Here is a 19,274-nt window from a genome sequence, read left to right as displayed (position 1 = left end):
GCTGATGTCTCCGTTTCCTCACGCGCTCGCAGCCGAAGCATTCACAGTCTCTCCTGTGTCTATGTGAAGTCTTTGTGGTAACGGCAGTAAATCAGCTTGTGCCATGTGTGGAGAAGCATCTGGTGAGGTCTCAGCAGCTCACCCGGCATTTTCGGCGGCAGCCAAGCCCAACTTGCTAAGGCTTCCGGGTAGAATGCGGCGAGGGCGGGACAAACTGCCCCTGGTTACCAAGTTAGCGTTTGGTTGCGACCACACCATGTCCACCTTCGAGAAGCCTCAGATCATTGTCCACATTCAAAAGGGCCTCAACTACACGGTGTTCGACTGCAAATGGGTGCCCTGCAGTGCCAAATTCGTGACGATGGGCAACTTCGCCCGGGGCACCGGCGTTATCCAGGTGTACGAGATCCAGCGCGGGGACCTGAAGCTGCTGCGGGAGGTGGGTGCAGGCTTGGACCGTTTGGGTCTACGTGTCCTAGGGTCTGATTCCTCTTTGCTCCAGCTTTGCTCCAGAAGAAACAGAAAGGAGGTTACAGGATGAGAAATACTTCAAACTCGGCTCTCTTCCAGCCTCTTCCTCCCGCCATCCTCGGTGCAGTCCGTTGCAAGGTTTCTGGGAAGTGAAGTTAACATTTCATGGCAACGTTCCTGGACCTTTTAGGCAGTTTGCAGTTGTTGTGGTGTACTAGTAGGTATGTGCAATAAACTCACATTTCATACAAGCCAAACCAAAGGAGGCACCGGGATACCTACAACAAAGTTGGTGACGAACTAGTAAATACCATATCCTTTCAAGAAGTTCAATGCCTGATAGTCCCAGGCATGCGAATTGCAATGCCAGCGATCTCATGGAGTTTATTTTCTGTTGGAGGAGACAGTCAAACAGCCAGACCAAGATGAGTTTTCTAAGGTACAGGTCTATAAAAGTAAAAACAGATGTAGGGTGAGTAGAAACTAACAAAAGCAAATCCAGAGTATGAAGTTTCTTACAAAAAAGCCCAGTGATAGTGGTGGAAGATAGTTTATTATCTTTTTAAAAAAAGAAAAACATGGGCTGGAAGTGGTGTTTCACACCTTTAATCACAGCAATCAGGAGGAAGAAGCAGGAGAATTTCAGTTTGAAACCCTGTCTGCAACAACCACAACCCCTGTAAAATAAAATAAAGTAAAATAAAAACCATACACATTCAAAAGGGGTAAGTAGGGACCATTGCAAGATATGTAAGACATTTCACAAATTTGTCCTTCTTTTTCCTTTAAGGAAAACAGGACACCACTGAACGACCTTTAGGAGGATAATGCAAGACCAGATTACAGGTTTTGTATATGGCTGTCAGTGGGCCAATTACAGAATGGGGACAATAATTGACATTTTCTTTATCCCTCCCTCCCTCCCTCCCTCCCTCCTTCTTTTGTGTTTTCTATGTTACTTGGCTGGCCTTAAACTGATAATCCTCAAACCAGCCTCTCAATGGTCTGGGATTCAGGTCACATGCCACAGTGCTGAGTTGTGGCTAAGTAACAGTTTTATAGTTCGTTACAGTTTTTAAAATGTTTCTATTTGGGTTGAATGGAACAAATAGCAGTCACATGGAGGTGTTGAGAGTTGATAAGAGGTTATGGAAGGTAGAGGATAAATAAAATTTCATGGCAAGGTATGTGGAGCACAGTCCCTCCCTGAGCTTTGCTGAGAGCCTGTTCTCCGGTTTAGTTCCTCCTCTGTAGCCAGGCATTGGACTTGGAGATTCTAAACATGGTTTGATCCTTACTCCCTTGCCTCGTGTTCTTCATCTGTTGCTGGTCCAGTGGCCAGTTCAGATTATCTGATTTGCTCAAGGAACCTTTCAGTACATTCCACTCCTATAATACTGACCATCTGTGCCAGAATTAAACAGTCTGTCTCATTTCTAGATTGTAAGCTGGAGAGCAAGGACGGGGTCTTCTGTGCTTTGTAAGGACCAGCCTCTCAGTATACATTTATTAAAAGAATGGAGACTGAATGAAGTTGGAACTCAGTTTTTAAATACTGGTGGAGGGAGTGCCAGTCAGTGTGTGGGGTAAGGAGTCTGAACACGGAAGACATTGGCATAACAGAAACTTAAAACACAAGGAACAAATGCCAGTCAACCCTCAGCCAGAAAGCTTTTATAGACCTGTGGTCTTTTGCTTTCCCAAGAGTTATGACTTTTTAATACTGCTTATTAATAGTTATTTGAAGTGAAACACTATTCATCTCTTCTAATTTCTGAAGAATCCTAGCAAAGTTTTATTTACCCATTTATTGATTTTTGGTGAAAGTATTGCGTTTCTAAGAAAGCATAATGGAAATGTAACTTGGGATAAAAAAATTTGTCATACATAATCTGCACCACAGAGTAACAACGTCTGAGTTTTGCTTCCTTTCATTCCATGAATAATTACTGACACTGCCAGAGAGGTACTGTGCTAAAAAGGAGAACATTTACTTCTAAAAACCAAGTAAGATATTGGAAACAAAGCACCTTTCAGAATTTAATGTTATATTCTTTGGGCTTCACTAGAAAGGTGTGTGGGTTAAATGCATAATCAGTGGTTCTCGGTGCATCAAAGTTTGTTCATGTGTTTGGTTGCTAATGATGGTTATATACAAGATTTAAAATACCCATGCATTGCTCTGTAGAAATGTAGCTTCTGCTAATTGATTTTAATGAGAACCAGAGTTAACAACTATTGAGCCAGGTGGAATACTTAGCTAAATATTAGGAGACATACACATTTTGTTATGATGGATTACATCAAGACTTGCTCCAAACCCTATGCATCCAAGGTAAACATATAGAAGGAGCAGGTCAGCTATAGCCTATGTTGTGCTTTATCTTATTGCTAAAGAAATAGATGGAAACAGAGGGCAGAAGGTTGGGCAGTTTGGCGTACACCTTTAATACCAGCACTCAGGCAGCAGAGGCGGGAAAGATCTCTGTGAGTTTGATACCAGCCTGGTTTACACAGGGAGTTCCAAAATAGCCAGAGCTACATAGCAAGATCTTATCTCAAAAAGTAAACAAATAATTAAAATGGAGGGTAGGGAGCTAGAGAGATGGCTTGGTGGTTAAATGCACAGCTTCTCTTCCAGAGGACCCCGGTTTGCTGCCCAGCACCCAGATAGCAGCTCCCAACTGTGAGTAGCTGCAACTCTATGGGCTTTGATGCTTTCTTTGGCACCAGCCATGCACCTAATGTACAGGCATATTTGTAGGCAAGATACCCATACACGTAAAAGTTAAAAAAGAAAGAAGGAAGGAAGGAAGAGTGGAAGGCAGGGCTTCCTTCCCTAGTTGGACAGTTTGTTGGGCCACATGACCAGTGTCTAAACCAAGTGCCATCTCATCACCCTTATCTGAAACTTCAACTTAGAAGACAACTTTTTTCCCTAATGAACTTAAAGGTACCATATGGACAAAGACAGCCCTGAAAAATGAAATCATGGTTGAAAATTGGTGGTAAGCTAGTTTGGTGTTTCAGCTACTGTGCTACTGAAGTCACTGCTTGCTAACATTTGCCTAACTAAACTTTTTCATGTTAATTAAGTAGTGCCAGGTTGTGGAGGAGGAAGTACTGACAAGCTGCAGTAGACCTGCCCACAGACAGACCAAAAATAGCTCTCATGGCAATTATTGATCATGGGCTTCTTTAGTCATGCTGACATTACTCCTGGCAAAGAATATAAAAAACTAGGTCATGTAAACTATCATTGATGGCCATACTCAATATTTATCAATTTCATATGCTGATTTTATGTGAGATAATTTTAACCAAGTACATCATTTTACTGTTAATCAATTAGTTTTCTACCAAAGTAACCATTGGATTCTACCTATCTTTCCACGGAAAATGTACTTAACAGTGTAAAAAGAGAGTTCTTTCGTATGCTGTACAATCAGGGTTTTGTGTAGCGTCTTCTCAGTTTCTGTGAACATCTGAGAGCAGGGGAAACATGACTGCCTTCAGAAGTCCATACACAACTGCGTCACACTGCAGGCAGGTGACAAAATTGAATGTTTTAAATTTGTTTTACCAAGTATGTGAGTTTGATTCTTGAACAGTAAACCCATCTAGGTTTCTGCTTCTTTGATACAAAACTGAAACGCTGGGAGAAACATGATACTATATATTTATCTTGCAAAAAATATGTGAGGTTAAGATCAAAAGGGAAATCTGAAATTAGCTTTAATTCATTCCTGTACTGATTTTTTCCCCCCACTTTCTTGGGCTCTGGACTTTTTTATGTTTCTATTGGCTCAGACTTGCAGAATAGGACTGTGTAATGAAATGTTTCCTGGAGTCTCCTACTGGCTTGGCTGCAGCTTCACTTAGTAGAAAGAGCTGGAGCCGGGCCTGGTGGCGCAGGCCTTTAATCCCAGCACTCGGGAAGCAGAGGCAGGTGGATTTCTGAGTTCGAGGCCAGCCTGGTCTACCAAGTGAGATCCAGGACAGCCAGGGCTATACAGAGAAACCCTGTCTCGANTAAAAAAAAAAAAAAGAAAACACCCCCACCAACAAATCCAATTAAGGAGATTTTCTGCAGTGTGAAGAATCATCCAAGGATACTCTGCATGCTGAGGTGGGAGTTCTCTCATGCAGGGACAGCAGCCGGGAGAGACAGAAAAGAGAAAAAAAAAAAAAAAAAAAAAAAGAAAGCTGGAAATCTACCCAACAATTGGGATAAATGTGGGAGACATCACTTCTCATTTTGAAAATGGTATCTGTGGGGCTACAGGTATGGTTGAGGGACTACTTGTTGTTCAAGCATGAGGACTGAGTTTTAAACCTGTGGCAGCCATATAAAAAGCCAGGCACTTCTGCTCACCTCTAACTCATGCACTGTGGAGGACAGAGACAGGAAGGTCCCTGGGTTTGCTGTCAACTAGCTTAGCTCCAGGGTTCACTAAGAAACCCTGCCTCAGAGGAATAAAAGAGAGAGTGATAAAGCAGGATACCTGAAGGCCTCTTCTGACCTCGGCATGGATATGCATGCCTACACACACACACATACACACATGGGAGAGGAAGGGCAAGGAATTGAGAAAGAGACAAGGCAGAGAGAGGCAGCTAATAGTTTACAGCAATGCACATGTTAAGAAAAATGATGCTTATTTCTGGAAAAAACATGTGGAATGATGCTACATGTTATCATATGCTCAGTATATGTAAACAGTTTCCATGATCTTTAGCAAGTGCTCCATCTTAGACACATGGCACATAAAATCCAGAGGATAGAAGAGGAGTACTGTGGTGCTGGCTTTGCTGTCCCAAGAATTAGTGCTGAAGGGCTAATGGGGACTTCCTTATGCCCTCATTCAGAGAGCACTGACCCCCAACCAGATTCTAAGATAGGACTACAAGAGGCTCATGGACATGTTTGTTCCTGTAGCCTCAGAAAACAACGTATCCATTGTATTTGCATTTCTGCTGAGAGGTTAGCACAGTACCTACCTGGGCACCAGCAGAGATGGGAGAGCTTTTGGAATTGTGAGAGGGAAGATTAAAGATCTCTTTGTAGGCTAGTGTGACCTAAAAGTCACTGACCTGGAACTCAAACTGCATTTCTGCTTCTATATCTGGAGTGCTGGGACTACAGGAGTGAGCCACCACACAGGGTTCAAGATGGCAGCATCCCCCCCTCTTCCTCCCTCTCCCTCTCCTGTAATCCCATGGTCTCTGGGTTTTAGACCAGTTTGAATCATGTCTGATGTGGGCAACCAAGTGAGAAACCTTGTCTCAGAAACTGGAGAGCTAGCTCTGAGGTCACTGACTGCTCTACACTGAGCCTGGCTTGGACTCCCAGCACACACATGGCAACTACCTGTTCCAGAGGCGCCCATGGCCTTTTCTAGCTTGTGTGGGCACTGCATGCACCTCCATGAAGGCAAAACACCCATACACATTAAATAAAAATAAATCAACTCTGCGCACACCTAGACAGTGACCTGGGAGCTCAGAGTTTAAGGACAGCCAAGGCTACATAGTAAGATCCTGTCTCAAAACAAAAATACCTTTCTTTGGACAGTGATATGCTTTTTAAATTATACAAAATTGACTAAAGAAAGTATAATTTTTATAAAAAATGTTTAATTGCTTTTATGTATAAGGTATTTATAACCCCCTACAGCTCAGCTGTCAACATTGTGATTATAAATGACTGTTTACATAAGCAAAGTATCCTTCTCTCCTTTCTGTCCAGATTGAAAAGGCTAAGCCCATTAAATGTGGAACATTTGGTGCCGCTTCTTTGCAGCAGAGATTCTTAGCTACTGGAGATTTTGGTGGAAATCTTCATATATGGTGAGATTATTAAACAGTACTGCAATGAGCACTCACTTTGATAGTCTTATTCATCTTCTAAAAGAGAATTCTAATTTTAAAATATTTCAAATATTTTAATTCCTTCCAAAAGTAACCGAAGCCATGAGGACTGTGTTATATCTCTGTCATATTCACAGCCCACTTAAAATCTAAGCTTCATATAACATTACATGTATGTGTATGTATATGCATGTAATAGCAATGAACAAACAGTAAGGAGGGATCTGTGAAAGGGCTTGGCGGGGGAAGGGGGAATGATACAATTGTATTATGACCTCAAAAGTTAAAGGACAAAGGTTTAAAAAGATGCTAAACTCTTTGGTTTAGAACTTGAAACAGTGTTACTGGTTCTTACCCACCCACAGGCTGTTTGGGACTGGTAATTAATAGATGCCATTTTAGCAAGAGGTTTGGCTTTATAGAGCGATACACTGATTTTAATTTTTTCCATGCAGAACTCCCAGTTAAAGTTTTGGTTAGTATTTAATACTTTAAGATCTAGACATGACTTTTAGGAAAATGTCTATTGACATTAAAAGGCTGCTTTGAATGAACAAAATTACAGAATTGTCTTCTGCCTTTATATAAATCTTACTTAGAATTATTTCTTAATATTTAAAGTTAAATGAATTCAGTTTTCTCTTTAATTACTTTTTAGGAAAATCTGTTTTCAGCATTTAAAGTATACAGCAGCATGCTTTCCTTCTTTCTCTCTTTCTTTCTTCCCTCCCTCCCTCCCTCCCTCCCTCCCTCCCTCCCTCCCTTCTTTCCTTCCTTCCTCCCTTCCTTCCTCCCTCCCTTCCTTCCTTAGCTTGTTTCTAATATGAGCTATTTATTTTGGTGACAGGGTTCATGTGTACTCTGGCTGAACTGAAACTCACTATGTATCACTACGTAGACCAGGCGAGCTTGGAACTCACAGGGCTCCACCTGCCTCTGCCTCCTCACGATGAGACTCAAGGCCACCCCACCCCCACCCCCACCTAAGGAGACGTTGTGGTTGTCACTTGAATTGTACTGCTTTATAGTTAAACCATGTTCATGTATTTACCTATTTTTAAAAGCATAACATAAAAGAGAATCTAGTGTAATTTTCCTTTCTCTAACTGCTTAGCTCTTAAGTTCATATTTATTCATCATTGTACATACTTTGTCATAGAGCTTCAGAGAAATAGAAGGAGAGGCTAGTGTCTTCCTTTCTGTATTTTATTTATTTTTCATGATTTTGGGGCTTATCGTATAGAGTAGAGGATGTTCATCATTTCAGTTATGACTATGCATATATATGTATCATTTCAGTTATGACTATGCATATATATATGTATCGTTATGCTTTGGTCTTACTCATTTCCCTCTCCTGCTGCCTGCCCTTGTATGCCTGCTCCCTGATTGCTGGTTCTCTTCCTGCCAGATCCAGCTACGATTGTTTGTTTGTTTGTTTGTTTGTTTGTTTGTTTTGAGACAGAATCTCTCTACATAGCCCTGGCTGCCCTGGAGCTCACAGTGTAGATAGATCAAGCTGGCCTGTAACTCACAGATATCTGTCTGCCCCTCCTTCCCAAGTGCTGAGGTTAAAGGCATGCCCCAGCCCTCAGACGAGATAACATCATTGCTATGTTTATCCCATTGCCCATTCCCTACCTTCTGACCCCCTTTTAAGGTTTTTGTTGTTGTTGTTGAAATTATTTTCACAGTTTATTCCATGTGTGTGTCCCTCTGTCTGTGTGTCTGTATCTGTCTGTGTGTCCATGTACGTGCACAAGTGGAGAGCACATGTCCCTCTGTCTGTCTGCATCTGTGTCTCTGTGTGTCCATGGGCATGAACAAGTATTTGAGAGACAGCAGAAGACAACCTCTGGGACTCTGTTGTTGCTTCACACCTTGTATGATCTGGGAGTCAGTACAGGTTGTCGGGCTTGGTGGCAAGTGCCTTTACCTCCCTGGCCAACCTTTCAGGTTTTATGGTGTATATACACACATATACATGCATATTTATTATATGTGTGCATAATCTTAAATTTATTTTCCATGCATAAGAGGAAACATGATCCCTGTTTTCCCGATTCTGGCTTATTTGCTTAATATAACAACTCCCACTTGCGTGTGCTTTCTTACAAATATCATGATTTCATTTTTTGTCTTGGCTGAATAACATCTCATTATGCATAACCTTAGGGTTCATTTCCTGTCTTGATGGGTCCATTTCCTGTGCTATTGAGTCCATTTCAGAGATTCCTTGCCTATGCTTCTGTCACCCAGGGAAACTTGTGTTTTCCTCTAGCATTTTCTGAGTCTCTGTCTTAGGTTAAAGTCGTCCATTTTGAATTGTTTTGTTTCGTTTTTATTTATTTTAGTTTAATTGGTTTTAAGGCCATGTGATAAGTAGTTATGTTTTTTTGCTTAGGAACTTAGAAGCTCCAGAGATGCCAGTGTATTCTGTAAAGGGCCACAAAGAAATCATAAATACCATAGATGGTATAGGTGGACTTGGAATTGGGGAAGGAGCCCCTGAAATCGTGACAGGCAGCCGTGATGGTAAGTCAGTCTTAAGTTTTGAACAAATGTTTAATGGAACCTCTGTGCGCTGCCATATCCCTGCACCCGGGGTCCTCTGGTTGGCTTGACTCTGTGTCTACCATTTGTGCATCTGATTATAACAGACAAGTTTTATTGCACATCTCTCATTCATTTCCAGTTTCTGTGTATTTTCAGGTAGAGACCCAGCACTGAATATTTTAGTGTGGACTTAGTTCAACAACTAACAATGAGCTGACTTTGAGGTACTTACAAGTCTTCAAGGGTTTCTGAAGCAGCCATGGGATATGTGAGCAGCTTCTCATCTTCTTTCTAAAAAGCAGAGTTACCACTTAGCAGAATGTCAGGTTGACAGGTACCTGAAGACATGTTCAGTGATGTTTCCATGAGCTCCCCAGCACTGGCCTCAGTGACCAACAGACCTGGCCTGGATGACTACATGGGCCCACGTTTTGTTGTCTCATCTGGAGATGCGTTAGTTGCTCTCAAAAGATTACTGTAAAAGAAAAATGAGATATCACTTTCTAATAGTTAGTGGAGAGCAGAGGTGTGTTAGAATTACTTTTTATGGGAGCCACATGGGACACAAGGAAGGATGGCGAGCAGTTCATTATGCTGCCACTGCCATAGTGCTTCTCCCCTGTGCTTAGCGTTCGTCGGGTGCAGGTGCATCTGCTTCCATAACTCTTTATTTTAATGGTTGTAACATTCCATCGTGTGGCTATAACAGCATACTAAACTTGTGTAACAACCATTCCAAGTTTTCTGGGTATTCTTAGGATACAGGCTTGAAGTTTTAAAGAAGTGATTGTAGTTATGTATGTAAGACCTTGGGGATATTTTATGATTTATAAAATGCTCTTGGGCCTGTGGGTGTTCAATGCCCCAGTGTAGGGGAATGCCAGGGCCGTAAGACAGGAGTGGGTGGGTGGGTAGATGAGGGAGCACCCTCACAGAGGCAGGGGAATGGAGATGGGATAGGGGGTTTCTGAAGGGGACACCTGGAAAGGGGAAAACATTTGAAATGTAAATAAAGAAAACATCCAATTAAAAAGAAAAAAAAAAAAGAAAAAAGAATGTATTTCTGAATAATGCATAGTACCCATTTCCCTGGCCAGCTATAGTGGATGAGGGACTACAGGTGGCTGGCATTGCTTTTTTCTCCTGTGAGTTTGTAGACTAGAAGCTGTCCTCCACCTCCACGTATGCTAGTGTCAGTGCCTGTGTATTGATTAGTTCTGTGTTTTGAATTGTCTTTATGTTCTTTGCTAATTCCAGTGTGGAAAACTTAAAAAGCTCTTAATGACTTGTACAAACCCATAGCTGAGATGGTGGTCTCTGTCAGAACTGTGGGAGTCCCCTCCACATGGGACTGTAGCCTTTCTGATGACAGCTCTACCCCCAGTCTCTTGCAGGGATATTTTTTCCCTTACCTGTTCATGCTCACATGTAGGCCCTTTAGCCATTCTCAGTACATACAATCATGTTGATTGTAGGCTGTGACACTAGTTACTACGTAGATTACTAACTACACTAATAGTTAGTAATCCTGTAATATGAATTAATATAAGAGGGTTGAAACTTAATTTAAGCTAATTTTATTAATATTCGCTCCTCATTAACTTTTTCAGGAAAGCTAAGGTTAATTCTTTGTGAAGCGGGTGGGGTTGTCTTCTGTGTCGGCAAGTGAAAGTGGACCTCCTGCATGCTGGTCCCTGTGTCAGGAAGTGAAAGTGGACCTCATGCATGCTGGTCGCTGTGCCGTGAACTGCCTCGCTAGCAGCTGCAATGGCCTTTTAGAACCCCATATAAAAATGTAGTGACAGCCCTGATTCTTCTGTGTAAGAAAAGAACCAATGGTTACATGTGTAGTAAGGAAAACAGTTAAAATGACCCTCCCACTATTCTAAATGTGTTCGTGTGTGTGGTGCTAACCTGGACAGTAAGGCCTGTTTGAGTGTCCCTCAGAACTTACAGATAGCCTAGGAATACTTTTGGGTTTCCTCTGTATACCTATTTAGGAATCATTTCTAATACTAACATGGAGTTACGTCTGCTATCAAGTACAACTTAACCATTTTGAAGACAGAAAAGCATGAATAGTTTTCAGATGTTGTAACAATTATTGTCGCGTGTATAGATAACTGTGGAAAGACAACGCAAACAAACAGGAAGTGCGATCAGTCACTATGAATTTTGCCAACCCCTTTTATCCATGACAGGAACTGTAAAGGTGTGGGACCCGAGGCAGAAAGAGGATCCTGTTGCTAACATGGAACCTGCACAAGGAGAAAACAAGAGAGACTGTTGGACTGTGACATTTGGTAAGTTACCAACAAGATAATGCATTTCAGATTCATCATGGTTCAGGAAATTACAGGTAGTCTCCAGTAGCCTGTTCTGTAGACTGTTCTCAGATTTGTCCATTCAGGAATCATAGCCTTAATATCAGTCTCAGGCTAGGATTCATCCTCACTGTGCTAGTTATTGTGTGGTTTGGGGAAATTACTGTATGTGCAGTGTAGCAAATAGAATTTACTTAATAGTGTTGAGGAGCCAATGCAGTAATGTCACTAAAGCTCTTAGAATGTGCATAGATTATTGAGTGTTGAAAATATTTACTATTACTATAATAATTATTTGTTTAATTGATAATATTGACCTAGTTTAGTACCAAATGCCATTAATAGGGTTAAGCAAAGCCTCAAATGCAGATGATACCCTAAAAAATCTCGCATTACATTTTACATAGTTTTTACTTTTTAGAAAATAGTCGTGCCATTGCATAATTATTTCTTGTAAGTCTGAAAATTGTGATCCTGTATTAATACTTATAATGTGAATTGATCTTGTCAGTATTGCTGCTCGTCTCTGTAAAAGATGCAGGCCTGAGGCCAGGCTAGCTACTCCTTCCCAAGAAACTACAATCCAGGCTTGTACTGCTGCATGTAGCTCCATATTTAGTTTTAAACCTGTGGGGGTTTCTTGACAAGGCTGTCCTCAAACTGGAGAGATCTTCCTGCCTCTGTCTTTCAAGTGCTGGGACTGTGGCATGTGCCACCACATCTGGCTTTTGTGAATTTTGTTTTGTTGTTTTGAGACGAGATCTCACTCTGTTGGTCAGGTTGGTCTCCAACTTCTAGGTTCAGGTAATGCTCTTGCTCCAACCTGCGTCAGCCTGCGTCAGCCTTCTGAGGCACTGGAACTACAGGTGGGCACCTCCATGGCCACCTGGCTTTGGATTTTTTTTAACTATTCTGTGAACATGCAGCAGGGAAACTAGGTGGCCATTGAGGCCTGCAGCACATGGTTTAGTGAAGAAGGGCTGACATCTGCTTTACTTAGAGTGTAAAGCATAAGTAATAAAACATGGCAGGAGGCGTTTGTCCATGCAGAGAGACACAGACGCAGGGACACAGAGGGAGAAAGATCAGTTTGATCTCTGAACAAGGATTCCAAGGATTTCCGTCTCTGAGATTGGGAAAAATTTGCAACATAGGGAATAACTTCAGAATGCCCTACAAGGAGATCGTGGAGCAACTGGCCACGGAGATGGCTCTAACCATAGTTGTTTGTGGGACCTGGAGGTAGTGGGCTGCCTTGGACAGTCTGTGCATGGGACGATCTGGTCTGAGCTGTCAGGATGTCACTGGTGCTGAATGGTGGGGTGGGGAAGGCATAATGGTGATGAGATGAAAAGTTTTAGGCCGGGTTCCAGGTAAAGAAGGCAATGAAAATGAGTCATAAGATGGATACAGAATAAGTAGTATTTACAGTTTTGTGTGCTTCAAATGGAGAACAGAGTAAAGGATTCTGTCCAAGATGCTCGTGAGATTGATAATGGAGAGAAAGACGTTGTTCATTGAAAAGTTCCACAAGCAGTGGGGCAGTAGTAAGCTGAGGTCAGCTTGGGACCTAGAAGAGCAAGGTACTGGTACCATCAAGAGCTCATAGTAGAAATGCTAGCCTGGGGTTTCTGAGGAGGAAGCTGGAGGCAGTTGAGAGTGAAGACACTGGAGTCGGGTACCCCAGGTAGCACCCCCACTGACAGGGCCTTCTTCCCTCATCTTCTCTCTGTGAGGGCTGTGCAGGAAACCCATCCTGGAGTTAAAATCACATTCTAACCTTCAGGTGTGGTCATCTACACCACTTAAAATGCTTTCCAACTCATTACCGAGGTGGGATAACCAGAAAAATATTCTGCAAAATAATTTTAAAATATATTTGCATTCATAAATGGTGACTACAAAGGAACGAGAAAGAAGCATAAGCATAGTTATCTTCACAGGCCCTACTAAATGTGAGCTGTAGTTGGTCTGTCTTTGCAGGTATCATAGTGGATTATAGAGCTTCATACTTGCCAAAGAAGCCCTAAGTCATATCTGAGCCTGAGAGAGCATTTCCTTTCTGTTTAGAATCCAGCGAACACTTTCAAGTAGACTTTTGTCGTAGACTTTCTAGTAAGCATTTAAAAACAAAAAAGTTAGTACTCCTCATCTCCTGTTAGGACTGATGACTGGGGTTATCCCCAGTGTAATTTTTTAAAATTAGATTATTTTTCCTAGCAGCCTTTACCTTGGATTTATGAAGACATGAAATGTATGTTTATTTTTCCAGGCAATGCTTATAATCAAGAAGAACGTGTTGTCTGTGCTGGCTATGACAATGGGGACATCAAGCTGTTTGATCTCAGAAACATGTCGCTGCGGTGGGAGACAAACATTAAAAATGGGGTAATGTGCATTTCTGTCCTCTCCCAACTTCACTGAGCGCGTTTGTACTGCTCGCTACCTCCAAGCACAACAGATCCCGTCTCTTAACCCATGTCTTTCAGTCTCCTACCAAAGGTTAACCCTACTGGGCCAAACCGTCTTGGATCTAATGGCTGCCATGCATCCTTTCTTTAAAAAGTAAACTCATGAGCTGGCGGGATGGCTCAACCATTAAAGGCTAAGCTTACAACCACAGTATAAGAAAGCGAACACATATCAGATGATATGATGTTAAATTGAGTAAATAAGAGACCTTTTTCTTGCTGGATTAGGAAAAGCTTCACCAAATACCTTTGGACTTTGGTTCGTGAGCTTTATTAAGGAATTTAGTTCCTTTCTGATTTCTGAAGGCAGTGCTGAATAATGAAAACATTGAGTTGTGACCTTCTACTGTGCATGGGAACCCAAGATGACTTTGCTGATTAAGTCAAAAGGTTTAATGATTATTCAAGCACTTCTTCATGGTCTTCTCATTTTTAAGCCATTCAGATAACTTAAAAGAGCCAACAAGGGCTGGAGAAACAGCTCAGTGCTTATAAGCATTGACTGTTCTTTCAGAGGACCGGGGTTTGATTCCTAGCATACTCATGGTGGCTCAGAACCATCTGTAACGCCACTTCCAGGTACTATGACCCCTCATCTGGCCTCCTGGGCATCAAGTGTACACCTGGTGATATGAAAACAGGCAAAACCCATAAACCCATACACATTATGTAAAAGTAAAGAGAATGCGAGCCTATCAGTGACAGGTGCTCTCTGCTTTCAGGTGTGCAGCTTGGAATTTGACAGAAAGGACATAAGTATGAATAAGTTAGTAGCTACATCTCTAGAAGGGAAGTTCCACGTCTTCGACATGAGAACACAGCATCCTACCAAAGGCTTTGCTTCTGTTACAGAAAAGGTAAATAGGAGGGACTCTCTTTCTATGGAGAAGGGTGGTATTTGTTTTAGATAGTACATAGAATGAGTCTCCAGGCTTCCTCTGTCCGCCATGTACTTGTGGGATCTTAAGTGGTTTTGTGTAGATTACTTTTCCAAAAGTTGCCAACTTTATAATTCTTGATTTAAATTATAACTATCTTGACTAGCCTGGAATCTTATTTTATAGTTTTTAAAAATAAATAAATAAATAAAATAAAATAAAAATACCTTGCTGATGCCAAGAATTTGATGAGGAAATCCTAGCCTGGTATATTCTAATAAATACATATTATTTCTGTTAATAACTAACAGTGTACTTTCCAGAAATATCATTTTCACTGTGTCAGTTTATTTTATATTATCACTTGCTGTAGTATGTGAACTTACTTTGAGACACTGGATTAGAAAGTGACAGACATTCAAGAATGTTCTGTGTGTGTGCTTATACTTTGACTTCTACTTGACATAGCTTTAGTGGGAAGGTGGTTGGTTTATAAGATTAGAAAAATAGGTAAGGAAAGAAAAAGGGAAAATAACTTACACACACACACACACACACACACACACAAAAGATGTCTGGAATAAAGTAGCTATAAAAACTTGATATGGAATATCCTGTCTTACAAGAGACAGGCAAGGAGTGTTACCCTCTTTCCTGAACATAAGGAAAGCAGCTACAGGTTGGCTATTTCCTTAAGATTCAATTATACAAGTTCTCAGGAAGTGAGAAGTTATGTCCCATCCCTCCCCTACTCCGGATGCTATGGCGTTCCATTTATTTTTTTGCCACCCATCATTCTGATGCTGGGGGATTTCATTCTAGCTGTCTTGAAACTCTGAAAACTAGGCTGGCCTCGAACTCAGAGATCAGCCAGTCTCTAACTCCTGGGTGCTGGGAGTAAAGTAAACTCAGTTGGTGGTTTATGTGTTTGTTTTTATTTTTGTTTAGCAAAACCACTATTCGAAAGTAAAAGGATGCTGAATTTTGTGTGTTAATTTTATGTCCTGATACTTTGCTGGAAGTATTTATAAGTTTAGTAATTTTCTGGTAGTCTTTAGGGTCTTTTAAGTCTAACGTGAGGGAACTCTGGGACACCATGAAAAAATCCGGTCATAGAATTAAGGGAGTAGAAGAAAGAAAATACTATACCAAAAGCACATTATCACTGACATCATAGGCAGTTTTCTGAGTCTAGAGAAGCCATGCCCCGGCATATCTAAAGAGCATTAAGAACAGCAGGCAGTCAAGAAGAAAAGCTTGCATGACATGTTGTAGTAAAAACACACAAGAGAGTAGTCAGGTCACTTACAAAGCAGGCCTACTAATTTGATGGAAACATTTTGAGTCAGGAAGGCTCCAACAGGTCCCACTGCCAACTCAGACTATATTCCTCAGCAAACCTGCTGGCTAAAATTAAAGCAACAATAAGTGCTCTTCAGTAACAGATGAAGAAAAGTTGGTTACAGTTCTTTGTCTTAGAGTCTACTCTTCAGGGCTTTCATTTAGTCTTTAACCATCATGTGTGTATGTCTGACTAGGCCCATAAATCCACTGTATGGCAAGTCCGACACCTGCCTCAAAACAGGGAGATCTTTCTGACAACGGGAGGCGCTGGGAGTCTTCACCTCTGGAAGTAGTAAGTCTGTTTAAGTTGTTTGTGATGTGAAGTAGGAGTTGGTGTTTACTTTCTAGGTGTTATGTTACTAGTTTTCAAAATATTTTTTTACTGATATATCTCTTACATTTAATAAAAATTTGCCCTTTTCTGACACAATAAATGTATGTGTCATAGTTATGTTTCTCTATATGAGAACTACTTAGAAACATTTAAGATTTTCTACATACATATCCCCCATAAATTTGAAATTATAGATGGGCATGTTCACACTGTTAATCACAGCACAGATAAGATGGGGCCAAGAGGATTTTATGTCGGCCTAGGCTACAGGATATGACCCTGTCTCAAAAATAAGCACTAAGTAAAAGGAGGAAGACACTGAAGTACTGCTTGGTTGGCTGTCAGTTAAGCAGGTCTTAAACAAATTGAATGTTTGAAAACTTTAATAATTATTCAGAAAATGACAAGCTTACAATTGAAGGATATTTTGATATTAAAGTTTGGTTACTAGTATACAAAACCAAACAACAGTATTTACTGTATGGCTTGGGCTTTCAAGTTTACAAAGCCTTCCCTAAGCTCCTTTTAAAAGCTGAAAAACAGGGCTGAGTCAGATAGGACTTGTTAGAGAACTGGAGCTATTAACTGACAAACTTGTGATTGCTTTTGACTGAAACAACATTTTAATGTACTCCAGTGGTGGCACACACCTTTAATCCCAGCACTTGGGAGGCAGAGGCAGGTGGATTTCTGAGTTCAAGGCTAGCCTGGTCTTCAGAGTGAGTTCCAGGACAGCCAGGGCTACACAGAGAAACCCTGTCTTGAAAAAACAAACAAACAAACAAAAAAACCAAACAAGCCTTGTCCAGCCATCCAAATTTAGGAAAGAATTACAACAAAAGATTATGGAGAGCCCCAAATCAGACCAATCTATAGCATTCATGTTAAAACAGGCACAGGCCCTTGCTGAACAGAGATGCTGTGTGGAAGTTTGCAGGAAAAGTCACCGTTGCCTGAGGTGTGTCAGACTAGGGCTGAGGATGAAATTCTGCCTTTACTCGTGTAAGGTCAATACTGGAAAGTCCTACGTGCTGCTTCAGCAGTCAGCTGAGAAATAAATCACTGAAGCTTACATATAGAATCCATCCGTGCACGCCAAGCTTTCACTCTTACCCCTCTGCTCCTGTCTTTTAGTGAGTACCCAACTCAGCGGTCAAAGAAAGATTCCGAGGGCTTGGAGATGGGAGTCGCGGGTTCCGTCAGCCTTCTGCAGAACGTGACCGTGTCTACTCAGCCCATCTCCAGCTTGGACTGGAGTCCTGACAAAAGGGGGCTCTGCGTCTGTAGTTCCTTTGACCAGATGGTGCGTGTGCTGATAGTTACAAAGCTCCAGAGCATTTGAGTCAGACTTTACACTTGACGTTGTCCAGAGGGCTACTCACAGAGCTGTAAGTTCATCTGTGTTCTGCATTCTCTGGCCTCATTGAAGACAGTTGGATTTGAGTGCTGAGTGACAGCCATGGGCACAAAGCCAGCCAGCCTCTAGCATCTTAGGGTGTTTGCTGGCCTGACTAGCATGCTGCTACACATGAAGGTACCACACACCAGCACCAGCTTTGTTCCTTTCCCCCATGTTTCTACTCAGAAAAGTTGGAGCCAGGAGTTGTGGTATTTGCTGGTAGTGCCAGCTACTTAACAAGCTGAGGCAGGAGGATCAATGTAGCCCGTAAGATCAAGACTAGCTTGGGCAGCATAGTGAGACCCTGCCTTTAAATACAGTTGTATGCAAGCACTGAAGAGATGGCTTACTGAGGAGAAGGTCGGATGCTCTTGCTGAGGACCCAAGTTTAGTCCTCAGTACCTCTATCAGGAGGCTTACAATTCCTGTAACTCCAGTTGCAGGGCATTTCATACCATTTTCTGGCTGTATTGGGCAGTGGTACTCACAGACACATGCACATTCTTAGAAATTAAAAAAAAAAAAGTATTTAAATTAAAAAAAAATGTAAAAGCCAAAGTCAATAGTTATTATTTTACTGTATTTTAAGTCTGTTCTGTATTTGCATAGCTCTGTGCTTTCTCTGTACACTGTGCTCCTACTAGGAATCACTTCACTTGGTCTCTAAGGTGCCAGAAGACACGGTTCGACTGGCCAGCCTGGAGCACTGTTTTCAGCAGTGTAACTGGTAAAATACTGTGACTTCCCACTGTTTCTCTTTTACTCAGATGCCAGCGTTAGTGGTCTTTTGACTGTGGTAAGTGATGACGAGCCATTGAAGATTGGAGTAATTTTTTTTAAACCTTTTTGTCAAACCTTTAAAGTATATATTTTAAAATAAACATGCTTTTAAAAATATTTGGAGGCTTTGATCCTTTCGTCTTGGTTCTCCCTCTCTTCCTCCTGTTAAGTATACCGTAGTTTTGCTGTTCTTGACGCTGGCCCACATCATAAGCTGAGCTTCTGGACAGACTGGATTAGTCATACCTGCATTAAACCTGTCTCTCCCAGCTCAGTCCAAAGGGACAGAGACACCTATAATATTCATATTTACAAAACCAATGAGCTCTTTATTCCCAACATGCTTTTGTAGAACAGTGCTGTGGAGGGTTAGGTGCTGGCTATGTAAGGAGGAACACCTGAGTTCTGAGGACTCTCATAATAAGGTGGAAAGACACAGACACTCAACCCTGACCACTGACATGTATGCACAGCATGCACACATACAAATACAAAGCACATTTAAAAGGAACGAAGTTGTGGGTATAATATGATAAAAATAAAATTGACCTTTAAAAAGGCTGCTTGGATTTTTCTCCCAATGTTCAAAAAGGAAAAAAAATAGAAAATATATGAGAATCTGACTTAGAGTATTTGCTATTACTGATATAGAAAGGTTTGAGTAGAACAATTAATTTATTCCATTAATAAATTAATTATTAGTTGTAGAACTATCTTGTACCACAGTGAAAAAACAAACTGTCACCAATGACATAGCTGCCATGCTTTCTTATCAGCTAGTATTTGGTTTGTATTATTTTACTTTGGTACCAGGTGTAGTTTGTTTGTGTTTTGAACCCAGACTGG

General features: G+C 41.3%; 1 protein-coding gene across 1 annotated transcript; it reads left to right on the top strand.

Annotated features, from left to right (window-relative positions):
- Positions 1 to 233: 233 nt before the first annotated feature.
- On the top strand, positions 234 to 18,876 carry Wdr92 (WD repeat domain 92). Its single transcript, XM_029545208.1, has 8 exons — positions 234 to 439; positions 6,221 to 6,321; positions 8,747 to 8,877; positions 11,100 to 11,201; positions 13,495 to 13,610; positions 14,416 to 14,550; positions 16,110 to 16,207; positions 17,384 to 18,876. Exons 1-8 carry the CDS (start codon positions 257 to 259, stop codon positions 17,589 to 17,591), a joined length of 1,074 nt encoding a protein of 357 aa, XP_029401068.1. The 5' UTR covers positions 234 to 256; the 3' UTR covers positions 17,592 to 18,876.
- The last annotated feature ends 398 nt before the right edge of the window (positions 18,877 to 19,274 follow it).

The sequence above is a fragment of the Mus pahari genome, chromosome 13, assembly GCF_900095145.1.
Source record: "Mus pahari chromosome 13, PAHARI_EIJ_v1.1, whole genome shotgun sequence".
Classification (NCBI taxonomy): Eukaryota; Metazoa; Chordata; class Mammalia; order Rodentia; family Muridae; genus Mus; species Mus pahari.
This window is presented reverse-complemented; position numbering and strand designations above follow the sequence as displayed.